The sequence below is a fragment of the Taeniopygia guttata genome, chromosome 1A (genome assembly GCF_048771995.1).
Source record: "Taeniopygia guttata chromosome 1A, bTaeGut7.mat, whole genome shotgun sequence".
NCBI lineage: Eukaryota > Metazoa > Chordata > Aves > Passeriformes > Estrildidae > Taeniopygia > Taeniopygia guttata.
This window is the reverse complement of record NC_133025.1, coordinates 58,582,317-58,602,919: the sequence shown is the minus strand read 5'-3', so window position 1 is coordinate 58,602,919 and position 20,603 is coordinate 58,582,317. Positions and strand designations below refer to the sequence as shown.

Here is a 20,603-nt window from a genome sequence, read left to right as displayed (position 1 = left end):
GCAAGAAATTAATTATACTGAGAGCTACCTATGTAAAGATATCAAAAAATCCATCATAAATTCAGGCATTTCTGCAATATAGTGTGGTTGACCTTTGCTGCCAAGTGTGGTACAACATTCATTAGCCTTTACAAGCATTGATGTTATTTCTTTGAAGCAGAGGAAGACTATTTCACAAGTAGTATTTGCCCCATTTACAATATAACACATTTGTGTATTTTAGTAAGATATCTGGCTACTAACAGGGAATATTAACAATCAAAAATAAATTACTCTTGCCCAAAAAGTTCTGATTTAACAAGTGAAGATTTTTACAAATCACTTGGAAGTTTCAGAGCATCAGAAAATTATCACAGATCATTTAACATGTTATCTTCTGTGGTAGCTAACTATTTCAGAATGTTTTTATAAAATTATGGGGGTTTTTTAGGAGCAAGTTGCAGCTTTACTCCATAGACACACCCATTTTCTTTTCAACCAAAACTGCAGGGAAAGCAAACACTGTCAAATCAGCCAGTGCTCTCAACAGCCATCATGACAACTTCATCCTAGTATGTCAACATGACAAAGGTTTCTCCTAGATACCTCCGTGGGCCAGAGCCAGGGACCCCCCCAGCCAGAGGAACTTCCAGTGCTGGAAGCAGGTCCTCCTGCTGGCTGGATAAGAATAGCGACAAAATGGACATTCCTTAGAGAAAATAAGGGAGACAGAAAGGACCAGGGAAAGAGGAAAAGGATCTGACATGCATAGGGGAATGCTGGAAGAAGTCAAAACAGAAATGCAGAAGGAAAGAGGATAAAGGAAACCATGGGATGTGTTGGTAGCAAGGAAGGACAAGACAGGAATTTGAGCTGCAAGTGACTGAGTTTATACCCAAATCCATCAAATTTTCAGTCTCTTGTTTTACCCAGCCTCATAAATACACACAGATTGTTCTGCCATTCTCCTGCCAGACAGAAGACTGACTTGCACCAAAGAGATCCCTTACACTACATCCAGAGACACCCAAGTTCTTTTGCTTCAGGCCTAACACTCAGAGCAGTTTCTTTTCATGCCAACAGTTTGCCTTTTTTTCTTTTTTTGTGTCACACTATTAGATTTCTGCAGCTGCTATGTAGCAATGTGCCATCCACAGGTGGTACAGAGGAATGAGGGGAAGACACCAGAAAAGAGCCAGGTAAAACCATCAGGTTTTGCCAGATGCTTATTTAGAGAATCCAGGAAGCCACAAGCAGCCAACTTTTGCCAATAAACACTGCAATAATTTTTTTTGCAGCGCTCCAGATCTGGAAAAGCCTGAATGATCAGAAAGTATTTTTGGTTTTTTATTTGTTAGATCCAAGGAGATAAGATGTTATTTTTTTGCTTTGTGTAGATTCTCCTACTTTGATGGACAAAATGTCTAGCATAATTGGACCACAAAGTGACATAAATCCAAACAGAACAAAAATATATCCATTACCTACGGTATGTCTGGAATCAATCTCTGTGAGGGATGATTATGGTATTGACCCGAGATCTGTCAGTACATTTTCCTCTGAGAAGTCCCTAGTACTTGTAGACAGAGCCCCTGTGGGGGTTATCTTTCATGTACACCAAAATGAACTGAAGAATAAAACTTGTCTCATATGTGTGCTTTTCATAGCCAGATTAAAACCATTAATGTCCATTGAATTAGTAGCTCAATACAAGTTGTGCTAAAAGCATAAAGGAAATGAATATATATGGAACAAGGAATCTATGTCATGAAGTCCTCAGCAAGAGACACTAAGCAAGTCACTCCATGATACAAATTTTCACACCTCAGTGCTCCATATACCTGGATAAACCTCAGTAAATATCTGCATAAATTTGGTAATTAGGATGGCAGCAGAAAAGAAAAAAAGTGCTGAACAGTAGTCAGCAACAGGAAACCCTTAGTGCCTAATGCATTGTACCTTCTATTTATTACAAAGACCCTCACATTCACCTGGAATTCATACAAGCAGATTTTTTTTTTCAGATTGTCTTTCAGTCTCTGGGGAAGATGCAACCATTTTGAGTGCAGTAATTGCAAGTGGATTAATCACCCAGAAGTATCTGCAAAGACCACATCATCACCCAGACCCAAAAAACCCATCCAAAGCTAAAGAATTAAATCATGTACAGGGCCAGTGTTCTGCTAGAGGGAAGAAAAACCCTACAGAACAGAAACCTTGCCATGTGTGGTGTAGGTGGAAGAATCATTCTCTTTATCCCCTGGACACTAGCCAAAATAACATCAGGAATTTTAGTCTGCTGCTAACTAATAGGATTAAAACCAGGTACATGGAATTTGAGAATGTCTCCCAAACACTTAAGGTTCCTTTGGCAGTTTGTTCATCAAGACAGGAGTGAAACCATATTATGAGAAGCAATATAACAGGCTAAACTTCATAGCCCTGGGCCTTCATGCAATCAGACTACATCATGCCATTTTCTCATACACCAAGGAAAACGGAGATCAGCTGAACAGGCCACAACAAAGTACTCAGAAGAAAGGCATGTGCTGCTTCAAGGAGTCAGAATCCCGACTCGCCTCGAACATAAAAGCATTAAAGGGAAATTCAAAGTCAGTTCCTCTGCTTGTGACACTCATTGTTACTGGGGTGGCTGGGACCTCACCCTCAAGAGCTGTGTAAAAAAATCCTCCTCTGGCCAGGATCCTCAGCACTTTCATCACTTTTATCAGAGATGGAGAGCCACAGAGAGGAGAAGTTCACAGACAGGAAATGGCAAAGCTCCACAGGGACCTCAGCACTGTGTGCCATGTCAGAATAAAGCTGAACATGTGTTAGAACCCCAAAGACACCTGGCAACACCAGATTTAGGCTGCTTTCAGACCTTGTGATAGTGTGCCCCTGTGGCTGATCCCGTGACACTGTTGAGGCTTGGAAGCCATGCTTCTTTTTTTTAAGAATCAGTGGTTACCCAACCTTACCCTGGGGAGAAGCATTTGAAGAACACCAAGTTCCTTTGTATTTGCATTTTTTAAAGCACTTCAACTTTGTCTCAGAAGTTTTATAAATTAAAACATTTGCCACAAAGATACTAGAATTGTTCATAATCAACATAAAGATGTATAACTGTCTTAAACTCTTACATAAAAAGATGAGTTCTACCTGGCATTCTGCAGTGATTCCAAGTTTTAGCATCATAAGAGTTTAAAGAATGGGACATGGATTGCACATTACAGTGTCTGATGCATTAAAAAGGGGTTTTTCAGTCATTTTGTAGTACATCTGCAGGCAAGCTGGGACTATCACTCCATCAAATTGGAATAAATAAATATTTCGCATGCTTATAAGTTCCCATAAACAAAGTCAAATATGCACTTCTCTATAAGAATTCACAAAATTTTTCAAGCACCGGTTGATTAACCAAAGAAAATTGCAGGAAGGAACATAAATGTTCCCATGTCCACTCTGCAGTGAAGTGAGGTTAAGACCCAGCCGGAGGTGAGTCTTTGAGTGTCAGGAGTACTGAGTGGCAGTTCTCAGCCAAGGGCTCACCCTGGCTCTGCTCCTGCCCCAGCACTCCCACGGAAGATCCTACAAAGCACTCACTCATATTTAATCGTGGAACTACTCTGGGCATTGCAAGATGAAATATTTAAGAGATGTGCATACAAAAACAAAGGTAACTGACAGCAGGAATAGCCAGGGAGTCTAACAAATTGCTTTAAAAGAAAGGAAGTCTGCATAATGATATTAAGGGAAAAAAACACCAAAACAACCTTCAAGAAGAAAATAATTCAAATATCTTAAATTTGAATCTGATAGGGTAGCAAACCCCTGAAATCATGTACAATAAACATCACTGCAACAGATGTGGGGACAGCCAAAGCAAGCACATGAAAACTCAGGCTGCACTGGGAAGTGCTGAGGTAACTTCAGCTACAGCAGCACAAAGGCCGTTCCTGTTTACCAAGTCCTGTATAAATCTCATCAAGCTAATGTTAATTTCAAGAGTGTTTTAGCACAGCTGGGAAAAATTCATACCATAGAAACCTTGGCTTTACAAAAATAGTAGTTTCTGAAGCATGGTAATTATTTTATAAGTATACAATGACTGGAAATATTTTAAAGGCAAACAGAAATGAGAGGATTGAAGCTGTAGGTTAAAAATGTGATGCAAGACCTTTCAGTAGAAGCATGCAAACATTTTCAGCACAGATTTTGATGGTTTACTACATTCTGCTTCATCTATTCTCCTCCTCTCCAAATTGCATTAAAATTTAATGAAAAGAAATGTATGGGAAAGGAAAAATAATTATGGATGCAGTAAGACAGAAAAAAACTTAGTGGCCATAAAAAATCCAAAGATGCTATTATTACTATTTATATTACATTAGCGATCAAAAAATAACGTACACTTTAGAAACACAGAGATACCATCTCATCCTAAAAAAAAAAAAAGTTTACATTCAAAGACAATGAGCATGAGGACCTGGACCCCCTTACTGGGCTGGGTTTGTAGCCAGCACCTGTGGCTTTGTTCACCACTGAGATGTGCAGCCAAACAAGTGAACTCTCTAATGGTACCACCATGGTTTTATGGCATGGCTGTTTCTGCCATGGAAATACATTAACTCAGGTATGCAATGGCAGTTACAAAATATTTTTAAACTGGTTTAATTTCTTTAAACTTGTTTCTGCCATACTGCTCCTGGAGAAAGAAGTTCCCAAAGTCCCGACATTTCTATAGGCTCTAAAGAGGAGTAGAAGTGAAAAATTTAAAAGAAAATTCAGATATTTTACTGTGGATTGCCCTCATTATTGAGGCTGATTCTTCCCAGCAGCCTTCCACTCCCTCCCTGACCCATACATAAAACCTGGAACGACAGCACAGAGGTACTCCTCATACAAATGTCCTCTCCTCTGCCTAATGTCCCAAGCATTGCAGAATCTTGGAGAGCAGTTAGTTGGAGAGTAAAAGAGGAAGAAAATGATTGCAGAGTAGATCATCTCATCATTTCCCTCATGTTGACTTTTCCAGGCCAGTTATCAATATCATCTGCATCATCTGAAGCAAGCTACAATTCAGTATGCTGGAAACTCAGCAAGAACATACCCTAGGAAAAGAAAGGTCCAAACAGAAACTCACTCAGAAATTCTGTCAAATGGAACTAGAGGCATTGCTGTGCAACTGCAGCATCGGGGACAGAATCCTGCTGGACCAGTCCTGCTGTATGAACACCAAGAGGCTCAGATCTGCCCAAAGTTAGTACCTTTGTTGGAAGACAGGTGCATCTGCTGATCCTTAAATGCACAGAATGTGACAGAGATCACAAATCATAGAATCCTCCCTCCATCCACCACAGCAGTTCTCTCCTGATTTTGGTTGGGATAGAGTTAATTCTCATCCCAGTGGTTAGTACAGTGCTGTGTTTTGGATTTAGGGTGAGAGCAGCATTGATAACACACTAAAGTTTTAGTTCTTGCTAAGCAGTGTTTACCCTAAGTCAAGGACTGGTCAGTTCCTCACACTGGCCTGCTTGGAAGGGGGCTGGAGGTGGGAGCTGGGAGAGGACACAGCCAGGACCTCTGGAGGAAAGGTGGCCAATGGCTCGGGAACATACCAGGCATCACTGGGCTGGTGTGAGCAATTGAATTTTATTTGCTTCTCTTGTTTTACTTGGGGTTTATTTTTTTATCTCTTTCTGTTACTTTCCTTTTCATTACAGCAATTGATTCTTTCATTTTAATTCAATTATTTAACTGTCCTTATCTCAACTTGTGAGTTTTTTCACTTTTACCCTTCCCAACCCCACTGGAAGGGGAAAGGGAAAGCCTGTGCAGTGATTAGCTACCAGCTGGGGTTAAACCACAACTAATTCCCTGCTTGCTCCTCGGCAGCACCTGGAGGAAACTGGAAGCAGAGTGACTGCTCAGATGTGATGATCTTCAATGTCCAAACAACAACCAATATAAAATTTAATTCAAGCTACACTACAGGGCATGTTTTCAGCATTTTTTTTTTCTTTGTGGGGGAGATGATGCTTGAGGAATTAACTGCAAAACTCCCATTATTAATAGAAGTCACACAGCTAAATTCCCACAATCTATAAGGAAAATATTGCCTTACATTTATCTCTGGAATCACTCCTGATCCATGCTGACAGCACTCGCATCATGAATAACATTATGTCAGGCTGCCCAATGATTCCTGAAACTGTCAACAATGTTTAAAGTCAACTTTTCCAACCTTGTTAAAAGTTAATCATCTTCACTCTGGAAGCATAAAAGTTGAATGCAATAGAAAATGTGCAGATTCACAGCAAGTTTTATTGACTTGCTGGCCAAAGACTTCATCTAGCTGCTGAAACATTTACATATGACAAAGCACTATCTATAGAAAGGATGGCCTTAAAGGCCAGAATATACATGAGATAGCAGAAAGAGTTGAGAAAGTGTGGAAAATAGTGCAGAGTGTACTTGACTTTTACACTAAATTATAAAAGCCTTCAGTCAATCCAATGTCTGCAATCAGCCTAGTTTAGAGAATTTCACTGTAACACCATGTAAAGCATAGCAGAGAAAGAAAACCTCTTGAGAAATCTTAATTTTCTTTTCTTCTGTTGCAATCTGACTTAAAATGCCACATTTTTCAAAGCATGATAAACCACCAGTCCTTCAATTTCCCTCAATTTATTTATTTTTTAATTACTACTCATCAATGTGATGAGAAGTTCCAGAGTGAAAGCCTGAAGAAAGAGCAATCAACGTGCTCTTTACTAGTTGAAAGTGTAAATTTTCCTTACTAGTGCCCCTTAGGCAGGTCCATAGGGGGCACTAGCAAAGAGAATACTTTTCTTTCTGAAAAGCAGCCAATCAACTTTGCATTTATAAGTGACTCAATTACAAATAAATGCATATATAAATTGTTTCAAATTGAGTTCCTGATAAATGTTGTCCACACTTTAAACACCTGTGTTTAACATCCTTTTCTTGTTAATTTTGCACTTCCCTTTTGTTGTCTGAAGGGGTGATTTCAGCAATAATGACATTACCTTGTTCTCCAGACCTCTGAACTATTGACCTACACATAGCCAAGATTGCAGGAGTTGATCCAAATTGAATTTTCTGAATATTCTATTAGCCTTCATTACTCACAAATCTTCCAGTCTGTGCTTCTCTGAAAGCTGCAACTCTTTCAATCAAGTGATCACATTAGATTCTGTTGAGATTCACCTTTAAAAAGTTGAAATTTGCTGTTAATGCCCAGCTGAATGCACTGAAAAGTCCAGAAACAAAAAGTCAAAGAAAAAAATGATGCGGAAATCATTATATTATAACAACAATACTATTATGCCAAGCTTGCATTTATTTTAATTTATTATTTTCAAATTTTACTTGCTGGCAACACTTCTATTTTACTCTCTGGACTGTAGCATTTAACAAAGCAGCCAACAAAATCTCTGTTCACTGGACTGAAGTCCTCTTTAAAGATCTCCAGCATATGTTTTTTTTAAGAAATTGAGGGTGTATCTGTCATCTTCTCTCAAGATTTAATAGGGAACAGTGCCATTTGCAGAGGGAGGCACAGTTTTTCTACTGATTCCATATTAACCTGGGAAAGCCTTTAAACCATGGATATTTCCTCAAAATCTATTTCTACTGGTCTTTTTGACTTTTGAAGGAGCAGAAAGGGGATGAAGTAGAATGGAGAAACAGTCTCATGGAATGCCCACATGATAGGGCTTTTCTTAAGGAAAGCTCTTATCTGTAAAAAATTTATTCAGTCATGAGGATCTAAACATAGTCCCTGCTCACAGAGAAAATACAAATGACATACAAAAGCCCTCTCATTTTGGGACTGGGTAACCATGGATAAAAATAAAGCAAGGAAGAAATAAAAGTGGTCAGAAACTGTTTGCTTTCAAGTCTTTTCAAGTGCCCCCAGTCAAGCCATTGATGTGGTGTGACCCAGAAAGGGATAAAGCAAAATGAGATCTACAGCTCATTTGTATATTCGTATGTTGAACAGTGCTGCCTTAGAGTGGACGTGCTGCCTAAGGAACAGGAGGATTTTCTCTCTCTTTTCCTCCCTCCTTTCTCCTCCATGGCCAGAAGCCAGAGAGCTGTACTGGTGAGAGGAGGTCACTCACGAGCACCATGTTCTCTGATAGCCATAATGCACCAATAATTTTGTCATCTCAGGAGATCCAGCCACAATATGCGTCTCCCATGTTTGCCAAAAAATGCACTGATGTTCAATCCTGTACCAGGTATATTCCCTCCATCAAACAGATACATCTGACATGGTCCTGAAATGTGACTGAAATCCAGCTAGGCTGTTCAGCAGTGCAATTACAATAAAGGAAATGATGATAAATATATAGGGAAAAAAATAATGGGAGTATGATACAGCACTGGACTGGGTGCTTAGAAATGGAACAAAATTCTGAACAACCTGACTTAACTTCCAAGCTGGACCTCCTTTGAGTGAATGGGTGAACCAGATAGTTTTCAAAGGGTTCGTTCCAACAAAAATCCTGACTCTAAGTGTGGTTTAAATGGCCAAACTGCCCACTGCTAGTGGGTAGTTCAGGGTTGCTTATGTGGCAAACATTTCTCATGCATCCCATTCTCCCAGGGAAATTTCTCATTAAGGTGAAAGAGAAGGTAAAATTGTTTAAAGTGCCAGACCAGGAAACATGAACTACTGTAACTTGTCCATCCAAGTCCCTCCCTCACACCTCCTCAAAGTCCTATATGAAAAATAATTACCACTTCTTAGAATAAACACAGATCTTCATACTTCCAATGATTATTCAGAAATTATTTTGGTACAGGAGCAGGTTTGCAAAGAAAAAATTCATTCAGGAGTTGCTTCAAGCTCTGCTTGAATGTTTATAGCAACTTTTATGCAATCTGACATTTCAAAAAGAACTGACAGTAATGGCCTGGAAACACAGGGAAACCATTACAGAACAGAGGAAAAAGAGTTTCAAAAGAAACTAAATTTAAGAGCTAAATTTCTTTATCTGGTTCTGATAAGGGACTGGCTGAACAGAAACCCTTTGAGGAGCTTTCAGACTAACAAGATGACATTCTGCATTGCTCCAAAATGCAACACAAAAGTTAGGATGTGAGGCTGAAGAAATATTCCCCTCTGGCTTTTATTTTGTCAGATTTGATGGAGCCAAGCAGACTTCCCCCTGATCAGAGATGAAGATGGAAGGGCCTTCCAGGGAAGCATTAGAGTCTCCAGGAGAAAGGTCCTGGAGCTTCCTCTCTGGAAACTGTCCCCATCCCATGCTCCAGGCTGCTGTTAGGGGGGCAGCATCCACTGGAGCCATAGCTTGTAAGGCTGCAAGGCTGCACTGCACAGCATCTTACCTTCACCATCTCAAAAAAACGAGCTGGCTGAGGCATTAAGAAATCTTAGTTGTAAATCAGGCTGATCTAGGCATTTATACAGTATTGCAGGTCACGGCAGCAGTGCCAGGACATCAGAGGGGTTTTTTTTGGGATAGCAGATCTCCTCCTCCTCAAAAGTACAAAACAGATCTAGATGTGTCCTTAGAAGTGCATACTAAGACATTGTTGTAATGACAATAAATGACAGAATTGACCATAAATGCTCCACCCTTTATGCTGGGGCTGAAGCAGACTCTGACCTTTCCTAAGACTTTAACAATTCTCTGTGAATATTCTTCCACCTCTGTAGCTTCAGCATCCAGTAAAGCTCTTGGCCACCCTGGAAATGTTTTCTAAAATGCTTTTTTTGATTCTTGAATCCTGGTCTTCCTTTTTTTCTTTCCTTTATAATTCTTAGCTGGAGGTAATGCTCTTTGGTGACCAAATGTGTATGTAGCACATGCCAGGAGGAGTAACATGACTTTATTTATGTTATGCTCTGTGTTTAACAAGTGGCGGGTCCCATTATTTGCCCACACCCCATCACTTTTCCACAAAATACAAGAACAATGTAGACCAATAAAAGTTACTAAATTTCCACTCTCCACCCATCTTTAAGAACAGGAAGGCCAACTCTGGAGTCTCCTCAAATTATAATTGAGGAGCTCAAAGTAAAATTTTTAACTTGTTTTGTGGAGTAATTCTGGTTCTTTCTAATAATGGGTGAAGATTTCTACCCCTCTGCCCCTTACAATTTTGAAGCATTCTAAATTTCTGGTTTCTTCAGAATTAACATTGCTACTAAAATAGAAAATTGCCATTTAAAAAACTTGCAAAATATTCCTCTTCCTTTCTTTATACTGCTAAGAGTCTCTAATTGATACCTCACTCTCGAAATCTTTCCCTCACACAGTGCCAGTTTTGTACTGAGGGGTAGTGTCCTCTTTTTTGCACACAGATAACATAGAGACATTTTTCCTCCCTCACCTCATTCTATGGCATTGCAGAATTACTGTGGACATTCTCCTCGGAGCTTGGAAAACTGGGCTAATTGTCTGTGAGATGACAACTGCTCCATCCACACATCTGCAAAACATCTTAGCAAGTCACTCCAATTAACAAAGTCTAGTATGTTTTATTTAATTCTCACTTGAGAGTTCTTCTCAGAAGAACTCGTTCAGGTGTACCCAGCAAGGCATGCCCTGAAACAGAATAGGTAAGGATTAAATGTCCTGCATTTACCCAGAGCCCTGCACCTCAAACTCTTCCTAAAACACTAATTAATTAATTAAGACTCAAGTTATTCTCCATGGTGGAGAAATATAGCTTTGCCTACTTTATGTAGATCAATGTCCGAGGCAGAAATAGGCAAAGCTAACTGGCCAAGAACCTACAGAAAGCACGAGGCAGAACTGGAAATTCAACTATAACTTCACTTCCAAGATGTCTCACATTCCCCACCCAAAAAAAAATCAGTTGTACCTTCATTCATTCCTTCCTCCTGAACCCTTGTAATTTTGTAACTTGATGACCATAATTTCCAGTTAGAGTAAGCAACACATCGCTGAAGCAGCTCATAGAATCTTCTTTAGAGGAAGAAAATTTAAGTGCAATACTTCAGAGCAATAAAGAATAAGAGGTTTAGGGTTGTTAACCTGATACTTGCTCTGATTTGATCAGCACAGTCCAGATTTGGAAAGGTCAGACAAGCTAAAATTGGTAACATTGATATTTTTGTGACTTTATGTTATCATCCATAACACTACTGTATAGTAAAACATTATACATGATGACATAACACCTGGAGAAATCATTGTGCTTATCAAAAAGGCTGTGGGTTTAGCCAATTCAGTTAAAGACCTCGTGAGCATTTCTGAGCTCTTAGCCAGGCCCTATCAGCTCCGGTTATTACCTCTGTCCTTTTTCTGGCAAGCTGCTCCAAAACAAGAAGCAAATAATGTGGCTGCATTGTCTACCCTGTGCAAAAGCCACACAAGGGCTTAATATTTGATGCATAGCAAGAAAGATACAGGTCTATGTTGTATGTTATGGCATGACCTTGAGAAGGTAACCAAAAATAAATTTAAAATAAAGATTAAAAAAAAAAAAATGCTCTGCCTTCACAGATCTGTGCTTTTTGTGTGAAGGCAGCTCTAAAACATGTGTCAGGGAAGCCACAATAGTGCTAATGAAAGAAAGTGGAAGAAAAGTTTCTGTGTCTCTAAGAAAATCCCTATCACATCTACAGTAGATGCTCCGAGGCAGCAACTGTTTAGTCCGAAGTTTAAACCAACTCCTTAAACTCGCCATCCCTGAGGCCTGGCTGCTTAATAAAGACTACAGGGTGTTGAGAAGCACAGTATATTATTTCATTAAGTGCTTTTTCGGAGAAGGGGATTTAGAAGTAAAACTGCTGGCTTTGTGTGGCAAGGTGATGACCTTTGACAACTTTGGAGCTTATCTCTTTCATCTTCCCACTCCCCCGAGACCCCGAACTTTCGGAGGGATAGAAACGGGTAAGCTGGGGCTGGACAGAGTCCGGCATTGTTGTGGGTCTGCCTCTTCTCCCTCTCCCTCTTTCCCCTTCTCTCTCTCTCTGCCTCTCCCTCTCTCTCTCTTTTTTTCCCCCCTAAACAAAACAGATCTGAACTGAGCCAAGGAAACAAAAAAGTATTGTTCCTCGCAGATGGAAGCGAGTGTCGCCTAGGTAACCAGATTAATCTCCTTTTTCTCTCCCTTCCTCTCTTGTAGTGCGGTAATCGGTGGGCTCTTTTCACAAAAAAGCCAGCCTCAAAGCTGGAGCTCTAACTAGGTTCCTAATTAGCTGCAATTTACAATGAAGACAACATGATGAGATAATAGAAATTTGCAAAATAATGACATACCTCAGCAAAATATTCCTCCTCCTAAGAACCATTTTTATACAAAAACAATAAAGAGGGCCCTTCTAAAGCAAAGCTGGAAAATGGTGGTGTATTATGTGACACAGAACATTATTGTTCGCCTCTTGTTCCCCCAATCAACAGCTTATTGTTTGGCATCTTAAATAAAAATGACTCAAATACAGGCCACATAATGATCTCCATTGCGCTAATACACTGTAATATACAGAGTAGTCAAAAATGTACCCAAGCCAAGGCCAGTGGGGCTGGTGAAGTAGCAGGGCCCAGAAAGGTAATTTACAATACAATGCACTAACTATTATTGCTTGCCTTAATCACACGTATCTCCCTGATTTCTGCCAGGATGCGCTCTGACATCAAAAAAGGGCACTTGAGCAGAGGGCAGCCAGTTAGTGAAATATGATGGCTCGCATTTGTTTTCATGTGGTGGTTGGCTCAAATGAGGCAGCTCCAGACTGTTAGCCAACAGTCTTCCCTTGTGCGACATCAAAGGCTCCCATTGATGGCAGAGAGGGAGGGTGCAGGCAGGGGGATCACGGAGAGACAGCGCCGAGGGAGGAGCGCTGGGCAGCTCAAAGGACAATTAAATACTAATCTCTACTTTATGTCCCAAAGAGGGGAGTGGGGAAGCAGAGCAGGCTGGGGCCAACCTGACTCCCCAGTTCCAGGGGGAGGAGTGTCAGCACCTCCGTGTGTGGTGCGGGACAGGCATGGCCCGTGGACGGGGCTGGTTGGTCACTGCAGACGTGGGGAGTACACCGAGCTCAGGGCAGCTTTGATTTCAACAGAAAGATTTCATAAATAGCAACAGATTGCCTAAAACCATCAGGAAGAGCAGCAGCATCAAAAACCACTCCTTGTTTGATCTGTGGGCTCATCAGTGTTGATCGGCATGGCTGCAAATGCTGATGACCTGCAGATCTTCGAGGACTGTCCCTCAAAGAAGTGCAACTATGGCCACTTTGGACAAGGATGGGAAAGCATTATCATGTACCCTGATAATGGTTCCTGAGAATGGCAAGAAGCCTAATTTCCTTCACCAAGTAATTTAAAGGATTGAGTAATGTCATATTACACAGAGCAAGCCAAGTGCTGAAAACCACTGACAGGATACAGTGGCTCTAGCAAGGTCCTGCAAGAGAGTTTGCAGCAAGGGTTAACCATTTCAAGAACCACTTTAATTCCACTGCCATCTGTTTATACAACTTCTTTCATCTTTCAGGAGCTCAAAGCACTAAATGGCATTGTAAGTTTGTTGACGAGAGCCACTGAATACATCAATGCTGAACATTATGCTGTGCAAGAATGGGGAAAAGAAGATTTTAGAAGTACCCCAAATATACCACTTTGAATGACCATTGCCATGAGCTTTAAACAGGACACAGGGCAGACCAGGCTTTGGGGTTTGAGGTATTATTCAAAACACAAAAGAAACATATTGACCCTGAGAGCCTTTAGAAGTGTAATGTGACACCTTTAAATCAACAACAGTGAACATTCAAACAATAATATAAAAAAAAAGAAGGATGCAGACACAAAACCGCACTGAAAATAGATTTCAATTTTGGAAATTGGGTCTGCTGTAAACAAACACAAACACAAACTGGTCTGCAAGGATTTCTAGGAAAAAGAGAACAAGGTAGACAAAATGTGAAGCATTCAGTCTTTAAATAGAAATAACCAGTAAGTCATAGATGGTCACATCCTTGTGTGCTTAAGCCTATTCTCTCAATGCAAAGTGTGATTCAGCTGCAATCCCACATGTAATATAACAGCATCAAAACTGCTTCTGAAAAACAAAATTATGTGTAAGGTACTTGAACTGCTTGTCAGGCAGCCCTACTCCAACTAATGCTGAGCATCTTCTCATCCCATTGACTTCTCCCAGCACGGGAGCTGGCAATCTACCAGAAGTATGCTGACACAGAAGATCAGGAAGCACCTAAGAAAAGAGCAGGAAAGTGCAGAAAATGGCTTTGAACCTGTGAACCCAGTTCAGTGTAAATCCCATGTTGACATTACTGATCATAGAAGTCACTAGTGCTTCTTTGCACCAACTGAAAGCTAGATCTAAAGATTGTGTGTTAGCTTGGTTTTTTTGTTTCCACCTACTATATATGCTTCTATGGAAGGTTAAATATAGCCTGTTCCTTTCAGTCTCATCTGAAAAAGCAGACCCAGTTTAAAATTTAGATTTCTAAACACAGAAATAAGCATTTTACCTGGCACATTCTTCTCCTTTGGAGCTTATACCGTCGTTTTGCTAAATCTATATAGAGGTCTTATCATTGCATGCTTAGATAATCCTGTGTGGAACAGCCTGCACAAACGAAGAATTCAGAGAAGTGGGAACAGTGTTGTTGCCCTGTATACCCCATGCCAGAGTCAGAACAGCAGCTCTGTATCTGCAGTCTGGTATGACTAACAGCAGCTCACCATTTTACACAGAAAACATTAGCTCTTCCAGCTCCTTGGATGGATGAAACAACTCAATGAGAGTTAGTTCCCCACAATTACAGAGCTCTATCTGATATTGCAGGTGCATGGTACAAATGGAATTCAATTTGACTTCTGTACATGAAGCATCTGATGGTTTGGGAGCCTAAATTGTAACCTTTTCTCCGCAATAATCCTATCCAAAGCACTGCAGCATAGGAGGTAAAAACACTGGGTATAAACCTGCAATATGAATCCTGTTATTCCTTCCCTTCTTTTTATTTTTTTTAAAAGTTAACAGAACAGTTTGTGTAAATAAACGTTGCAAGGCTGGACACTCAGTGTGTTTTCTTTTCTAAGCATCCTGAGTGTCTGGCACAGACTGTGTTATCCAGGATCTATCTGAGATCATCTACACCACTCCCCTGGAATAGCACCTGCGCCCTTGTGGCCTTGAATGGCTCTCACAATACAAATTTACAAATGGCTTTTGAAAATTATTCAGACATCCTTTGGCATGAGCAAAATCTGCTGTGACACAATTGCCTTGCCTTTATTTTATTATGATTATTACCACTCCCAGGCTTTGGGGAGCTTTGTGTGTGTCAGCACATTTCTTTAGCATTTCTGATAGCCTTCAATCTTCCTGCCTTTTATACCCTTGAACCAGTTGCAAAGGAGCAAGAAAAACGATATAAACAATGGGTTCACTCAGGACACAAGGAAATCCATGCATCTAACTTAAGTTTAATGCTCCCCAACTCTATTTCTCCTTCTCTTGCCCCTGCCCCACAGGGGAGGTGGGAGGAATGGTTTAAATCAATAACCAAAGGCTTCAGTTTTACAAACCCTTGAGCCATTAGAGCTCAGAGTCCTTAGTGCACCAGCCCCAGCCTCCCCCACCCCTGCACACACACGCACACACACACAAACACACACGCACGCGTAACACATAGAGAAAATAAATACTCGCAGCCTGGCATTAACAATGTTCATTCAGTGCTCTTTACTTAAAGGAAGAAACAATTAAGTGAAACCTTGAAGTAATCTCATTCTGCCTATTTAGCCTCTTCATCCCTCAATGTGTGGTTAGTAAGTGTTGCAATCAGGGGCTAAGGCCTGCTATCATTAGGCCTTAATTAAAAGAGACACAAGCAGTGGAGCTGTGAATTAGAAATGTAACAACGCACTACCCCTGATTAATTCGAGGCTCATGTTGGATTAATAACTCCAAACAAAGAACAAAAGGAAATTGTTATGCGAATTGCAGTCCTCCCAGGCCAGACAAAGGTCAAATCACAGGATTTCAATTTCATCCGGAGTCGCTTAATCAACTCCCTCGGAAGGAAGACCATATGCAGCCCTGAAAGCTACCCATTGTAGTCGTGTTGTCACTGGACCTGAGAGACAGCACAGAGATAATCCCAGATATTCTCCATCTTTTCTCCTTCTTGCCTGTTCCTTTTCTTTTTCTTTTTTCTTTCCTTCCCCCCCCCCCCCCCCATTATGACAAAAGCACTTCATTAGGGCTAATGATTAAGGAATAATCTGAAGCCAGGACAGGATAGTATCTGTGGGAAAGTGGCTTTTGTGGCTGCTGCCCCATGGCAGCATCCTGGCTCTCACTCCCCATGCAGCTGCAGATGTACCTCCTCATTTTGGGGGGGTCTTCTGTGGCAGCAGCAGAAACCACAAGCCACTGTGCTTCATTCCACACCACACAGTCACTTACCCCCCGACTTGGGGGGGTAAAACAGGATGCTTGGGATACATTCAGTGTGCTGCCTACATCTTAATGCAGAGGTCTTTGGGGGATGTTAGCTGCGGAAGAAGGATATCACTAGTCTGAAACCCCATCTCCGACCAAAAGTAAGCCACAAAGAATAAAATCCTGTATTTTCTTGATGCTGACACTCCCAAAGAAAAGATGATGGAGGAGAACTACCCTCAGTTTGCATGATCTTGGATCATGTCCAAGGACACTGTCCTTCCAGTGAGCAGGAACAGGGCATGTCCCCCTGCTCCTATGGAACATGACTTCACAAGTAACTGACATGGCAGAGCATTATACAGGGACTGCAGTTATTCTATATAAAGAAAAAAGGAAAGTTTTGGTCTACTTAGGAATCTGTCACCTCATGCCAAGAGCAAGCCTATAGAAATGAAAAAAGAGCAAGAAAGAAGCTTCAGGGGGTTCCTTCCCACCCTCAGTTCCTTCTGGAAGAGTTCTGCCCATTAGCTCAGTAACACCAACTTACCAAACAGCTGCCAGCAGCTGGCCCAGCCTGGATGGGCAGGTACTCTCGCAGCTAGAGCCCCTATTGTTTGTACACATTTCAAAAGGCAAGCTGGAATCTCTCAGGTTTTAATTCACTGGGGGGTTTGTTGCATATTCTGTAACGAGAACACAGTTTGGGACCAAATTTACTGCCCCCAGGAACGGGCTCCTGCAAGAGGCCAAGAGCAAACAGCGCTCCCTGCCTTGACATAGAACTCTTGCTTAACTCAAACAAATCTCTCCTGATTTACATGGAAATGAGATACAAAGACTCAAGCAACAGTTCTCTTCTAATCTTAAATTCTGGTTCAAATCATAATCTGTGTATGAATTCCTTGGTGTAAGATTGCTGACAAATGGACCAGGACTCTCTGACCTGACTTTACCAAGAGATACCTTAAAGCCCAACAAAACCACACAAAACCTGGCACTAGTACCTGGCACTGCATCATTAGTTTCCAAACCTGCAGGCACTGAAGAACAGGAGTTATGACTGGGATATTAAAACACCTTGGGAAATACAGATTATGTGGAGATCTCTTACCTGTGCTAGGTGCTGGAATGAAATTGCAGGTCACTCGGTGAACTCAAAAGAAGATCCTGTAATGGCTTTCAGCTTGGGATCATCTTCATTCAATTTTGTCACAAGCTAAACTTGGTCCTCTTGCCAAGGGGTTGCTCACAGAATTACTGCCTCTGAATTAGCTGTTGGAAGGGAAGAAGTGGTTTGTGAATTGCCCAGTTCTGAAGCTCTTTCCTTCTCAGAAATATTCCAGTTTTAAATATTAATCCAATGCATGACTATTCAGCTTCTCCAATGCTTTCCTTTTAAGTATCTGTACTCTCTTGCTTTACATATTGATTTCTTAGCATGCAACCAAAAATTAAGATAAAATACCTACTGTGCCATGGAAAAGGAGAGTCATATACTCAGAAACTCTTGCCTGTGTTATACCACGTTATTAAATCCAAATTACATGGAATGCAAATTCCGTTAGAAATTAATCTTTCAAGCATTCCACCAGCTCCAAAATGTGTTCAAAAAATAATTTTTGAAATCTGTTACTATTAGAAACTCAGTAACAAATTAACTTACATGCACTACCAGCTATTTTAGCTACTTCCACTCTTCAGCACGAATGTAAAATGAAAGTTTAAAGTATGCAGCTCCAAAAGTTTAGCCCATATATTCATCTGTCAAAGAAGGAAACCTATGCATATATTCCAGTAAGAACAGTAGGATGACAAGATTTCCCATCCCATTCATGTTGAAAGCCAGTCTAGCTTGCAGCCTTCAGTCTAATGGGAGAAAAACTGGTCACACATTTCTCATGTTTTCTAATTCCTAAAGAGCAAATCAGCTTCTTCTCCAAAAGTTAAAGAATCACAGGTTGGAAAAAATCTCTGGGATCATCAAGGTCCAACTTTTGATCACCACTTTGGCAACTCGACCACGGCATTAAGTACCACATGCAGTCAATTTCTTGAACACCTCCAGGGATGTTGACTTTACCTCCTCCTTGGGCACTTGGGCAGTCCATTCCAATGTTTAACAACCCTTTCTGTCAAGAAATTCCTCCTGATGTCCAACCTGGACCTCCCTTGGTGTAGCTTAAAGCCATGTCCTCTTGTCCTGTCACTTGCCTGGGAGAAGAGGCTGGCCCCCACCTGGATGTACCTTCCTGTCAAGGAGCTTAAAGAGTGATAAAGTCCCTCTGAGCCTCCTTTTCTCCAGGATAAACAACCCCAGCTCCCTCAACAGCTCCTCACAGGACTTACTCTCTAGATAGCACACACTCAGGAATTGTTTAGGCTCTCACTCCACAGTGCTAGTCCCCAGGTCCATGAGATGACATTACTCCTCTCAACACAGACATGCACCTCTCACTTACTGCCCAATTGTGTGCAAATAAGCAAAAGACAAAAGCTGATGTGCTCAAAAATATCTCACCACAGTGATGAAATATATCCACTACTATTGTAATGCTACCAAAAAAAAAAAAAAAAAAAAGGCACTTAGGACAGTTCTTTTCTGCTTTCTACAGAAGAAGACAGTCAGGGGCATCTGCTCTCTCCCAGCCCAAATGCCAGCACAGCCCAGGTATGCAAAGGTTCCTACAGCCTACATCAGATTGATAACCTACAAATCTGCTGAGGATGAGGAGGAAAAGAATTTATTTAAGTGGCTGCAGACCCAACCAGCCCCACTACTAAGTTTGGCACATGCATTCTGAGTCTTGAAATCAGACTTTGCCCATCTTCATAGTTCCTGGAAACACTGTGGCCAAATACAACTTCCAAGGAGCTCCACTGGACGGGACAGGCATAGCCAAAAAGATTCCCCATGCCACTCTGAGCAGATCTGCCTCCCTCTCTGACACAGCTACATGGAGTCAGGTGGGACGACAAGGCACACCCTGAATAAACTACACCTGGGGATCAGCAGGCTGCCCTAAATTCCCATGCAATCTCCCAATACTGAACGTGCTTTGGAGCCCATCCCACTCTCCTTGCTCCTCTCAGCTATCTCTAAAGCCTTATGGATTTTTATAAATCCCAAAGCATCAACAACAGGCAAGCACTGAGAGATGCCCTCAGCTCGACTTGCTCTTTTCTTTGTGGCAATAATCTCTGAGCTGTGGAGCTGTGTACCTGTATTTTTAAGTAAATAAACCAACAAATTTCCCTGATTTTACTTGACATTTTTTCTTATCCTTTCCCTTTATGTAGAAGCTGCCTCTTTCTCTTCCTTTCCACTCAAACAAGCCACCAGTGAGAAACATTCCTCCTCTGTAGCCCTTACCAAGTGTGAAAGAGCTTTCACATATCTTTACCTCACTGACCCTTCATTTCTTTTCAAATCACAGATAAGAAACATCATTTTCTTATCTTGCTAAGAACTGGGAACACTCTCCATTTCTATTACAGTACTTGCCACCCCTATTAAACACTCTAAGAGCCTGGATGAAAAAAACTTATACATAAATATGGTAGTTCTCTGATAGATTCCAAACAACCAGTTTTTCAGTGGATAGTACTCCAAACTGTACTGCAAGCAAGCAGCTATGTCAAAAGATTAAATATAATGGGATGTGCAGAGAAAACCAGTTATGTCAAGCCCATTTGTCTCTCTCAAAGAAAACCAAGCCAACCAACCAAAGATCATGTGGGTTCTTCTGCTCACCTTACCAAAATGCCACTTCCACTAGAAAGATAAAATCACGGCACAGCAAATTAGGTTTTACACCTGGATAATTTTTCCAAAGAAGTCCAGCACCTTTGTTTAAGCTCAACTTAAAGGACTGCACACCGTTTCTAAGTGTTGCTAGGTAGCTGCTGCTCCCTTTTAGAGGTGGCTGCCCCTCAGTACTTGGCATTAAGCAGGGCAAGACATAATTTCCTTGAAAGATACAGCTTTCACTCCAAGACACACAAATATTTCATTACACACTTTTTTTTTTTTCCTTTTCATTTTTGGCCAACTTTAATGGTAATTATGGGGATTGCCAATTATTGTTATAAATCTAGAAACACTGCAGTAACTTTGTTGTAGAAGAATTTATAATATACTTTAACAAAGTTATCAGGAATCTTATCTAATT

The 20,603-nt window shown here is 41.0% G+C and overlaps 1 protein-coding gene across 31 annotated transcripts in view; it reads right to left on the bottom strand.

Annotated features, from left to right (window-relative positions):
• The window catches only part of SOX5 (SRY-box transcription factor 5), a 612,816-nt gene that overhangs the window by 310,047 nt on the left and 282,166 nt on the right, over positions 1 to 20,603 (bottom strand). For 26 of the 31 annotated variants that reach the window (XM_072923570.1, XM_072923583.1, XM_072923589.1 and 23 more), the window contains 2 exons: positions 17,546 to 17,706; positions 16,982 to 17,117 (listed from right to left, as the gene is read on the bottom strand). In XM_072923570.1, the coding sequence (XP_072779671.1) occupies positions 16,982 to 17,058 (77 nt within the window). In that variant the 5' untranslated portion in view covers positions 17,059 to 17,117; positions 17,546 to 17,706. The remainder of the gene's footprint in view (positions 1 to 16,981; positions 17,118 to 17,545; positions 17,707 to 20,603) is intronic. The other 5 variants (XM_072923597.1, XM_072923603.1, XM_072923596.1 and 2 more) reach the window with 1 other exon arrangement.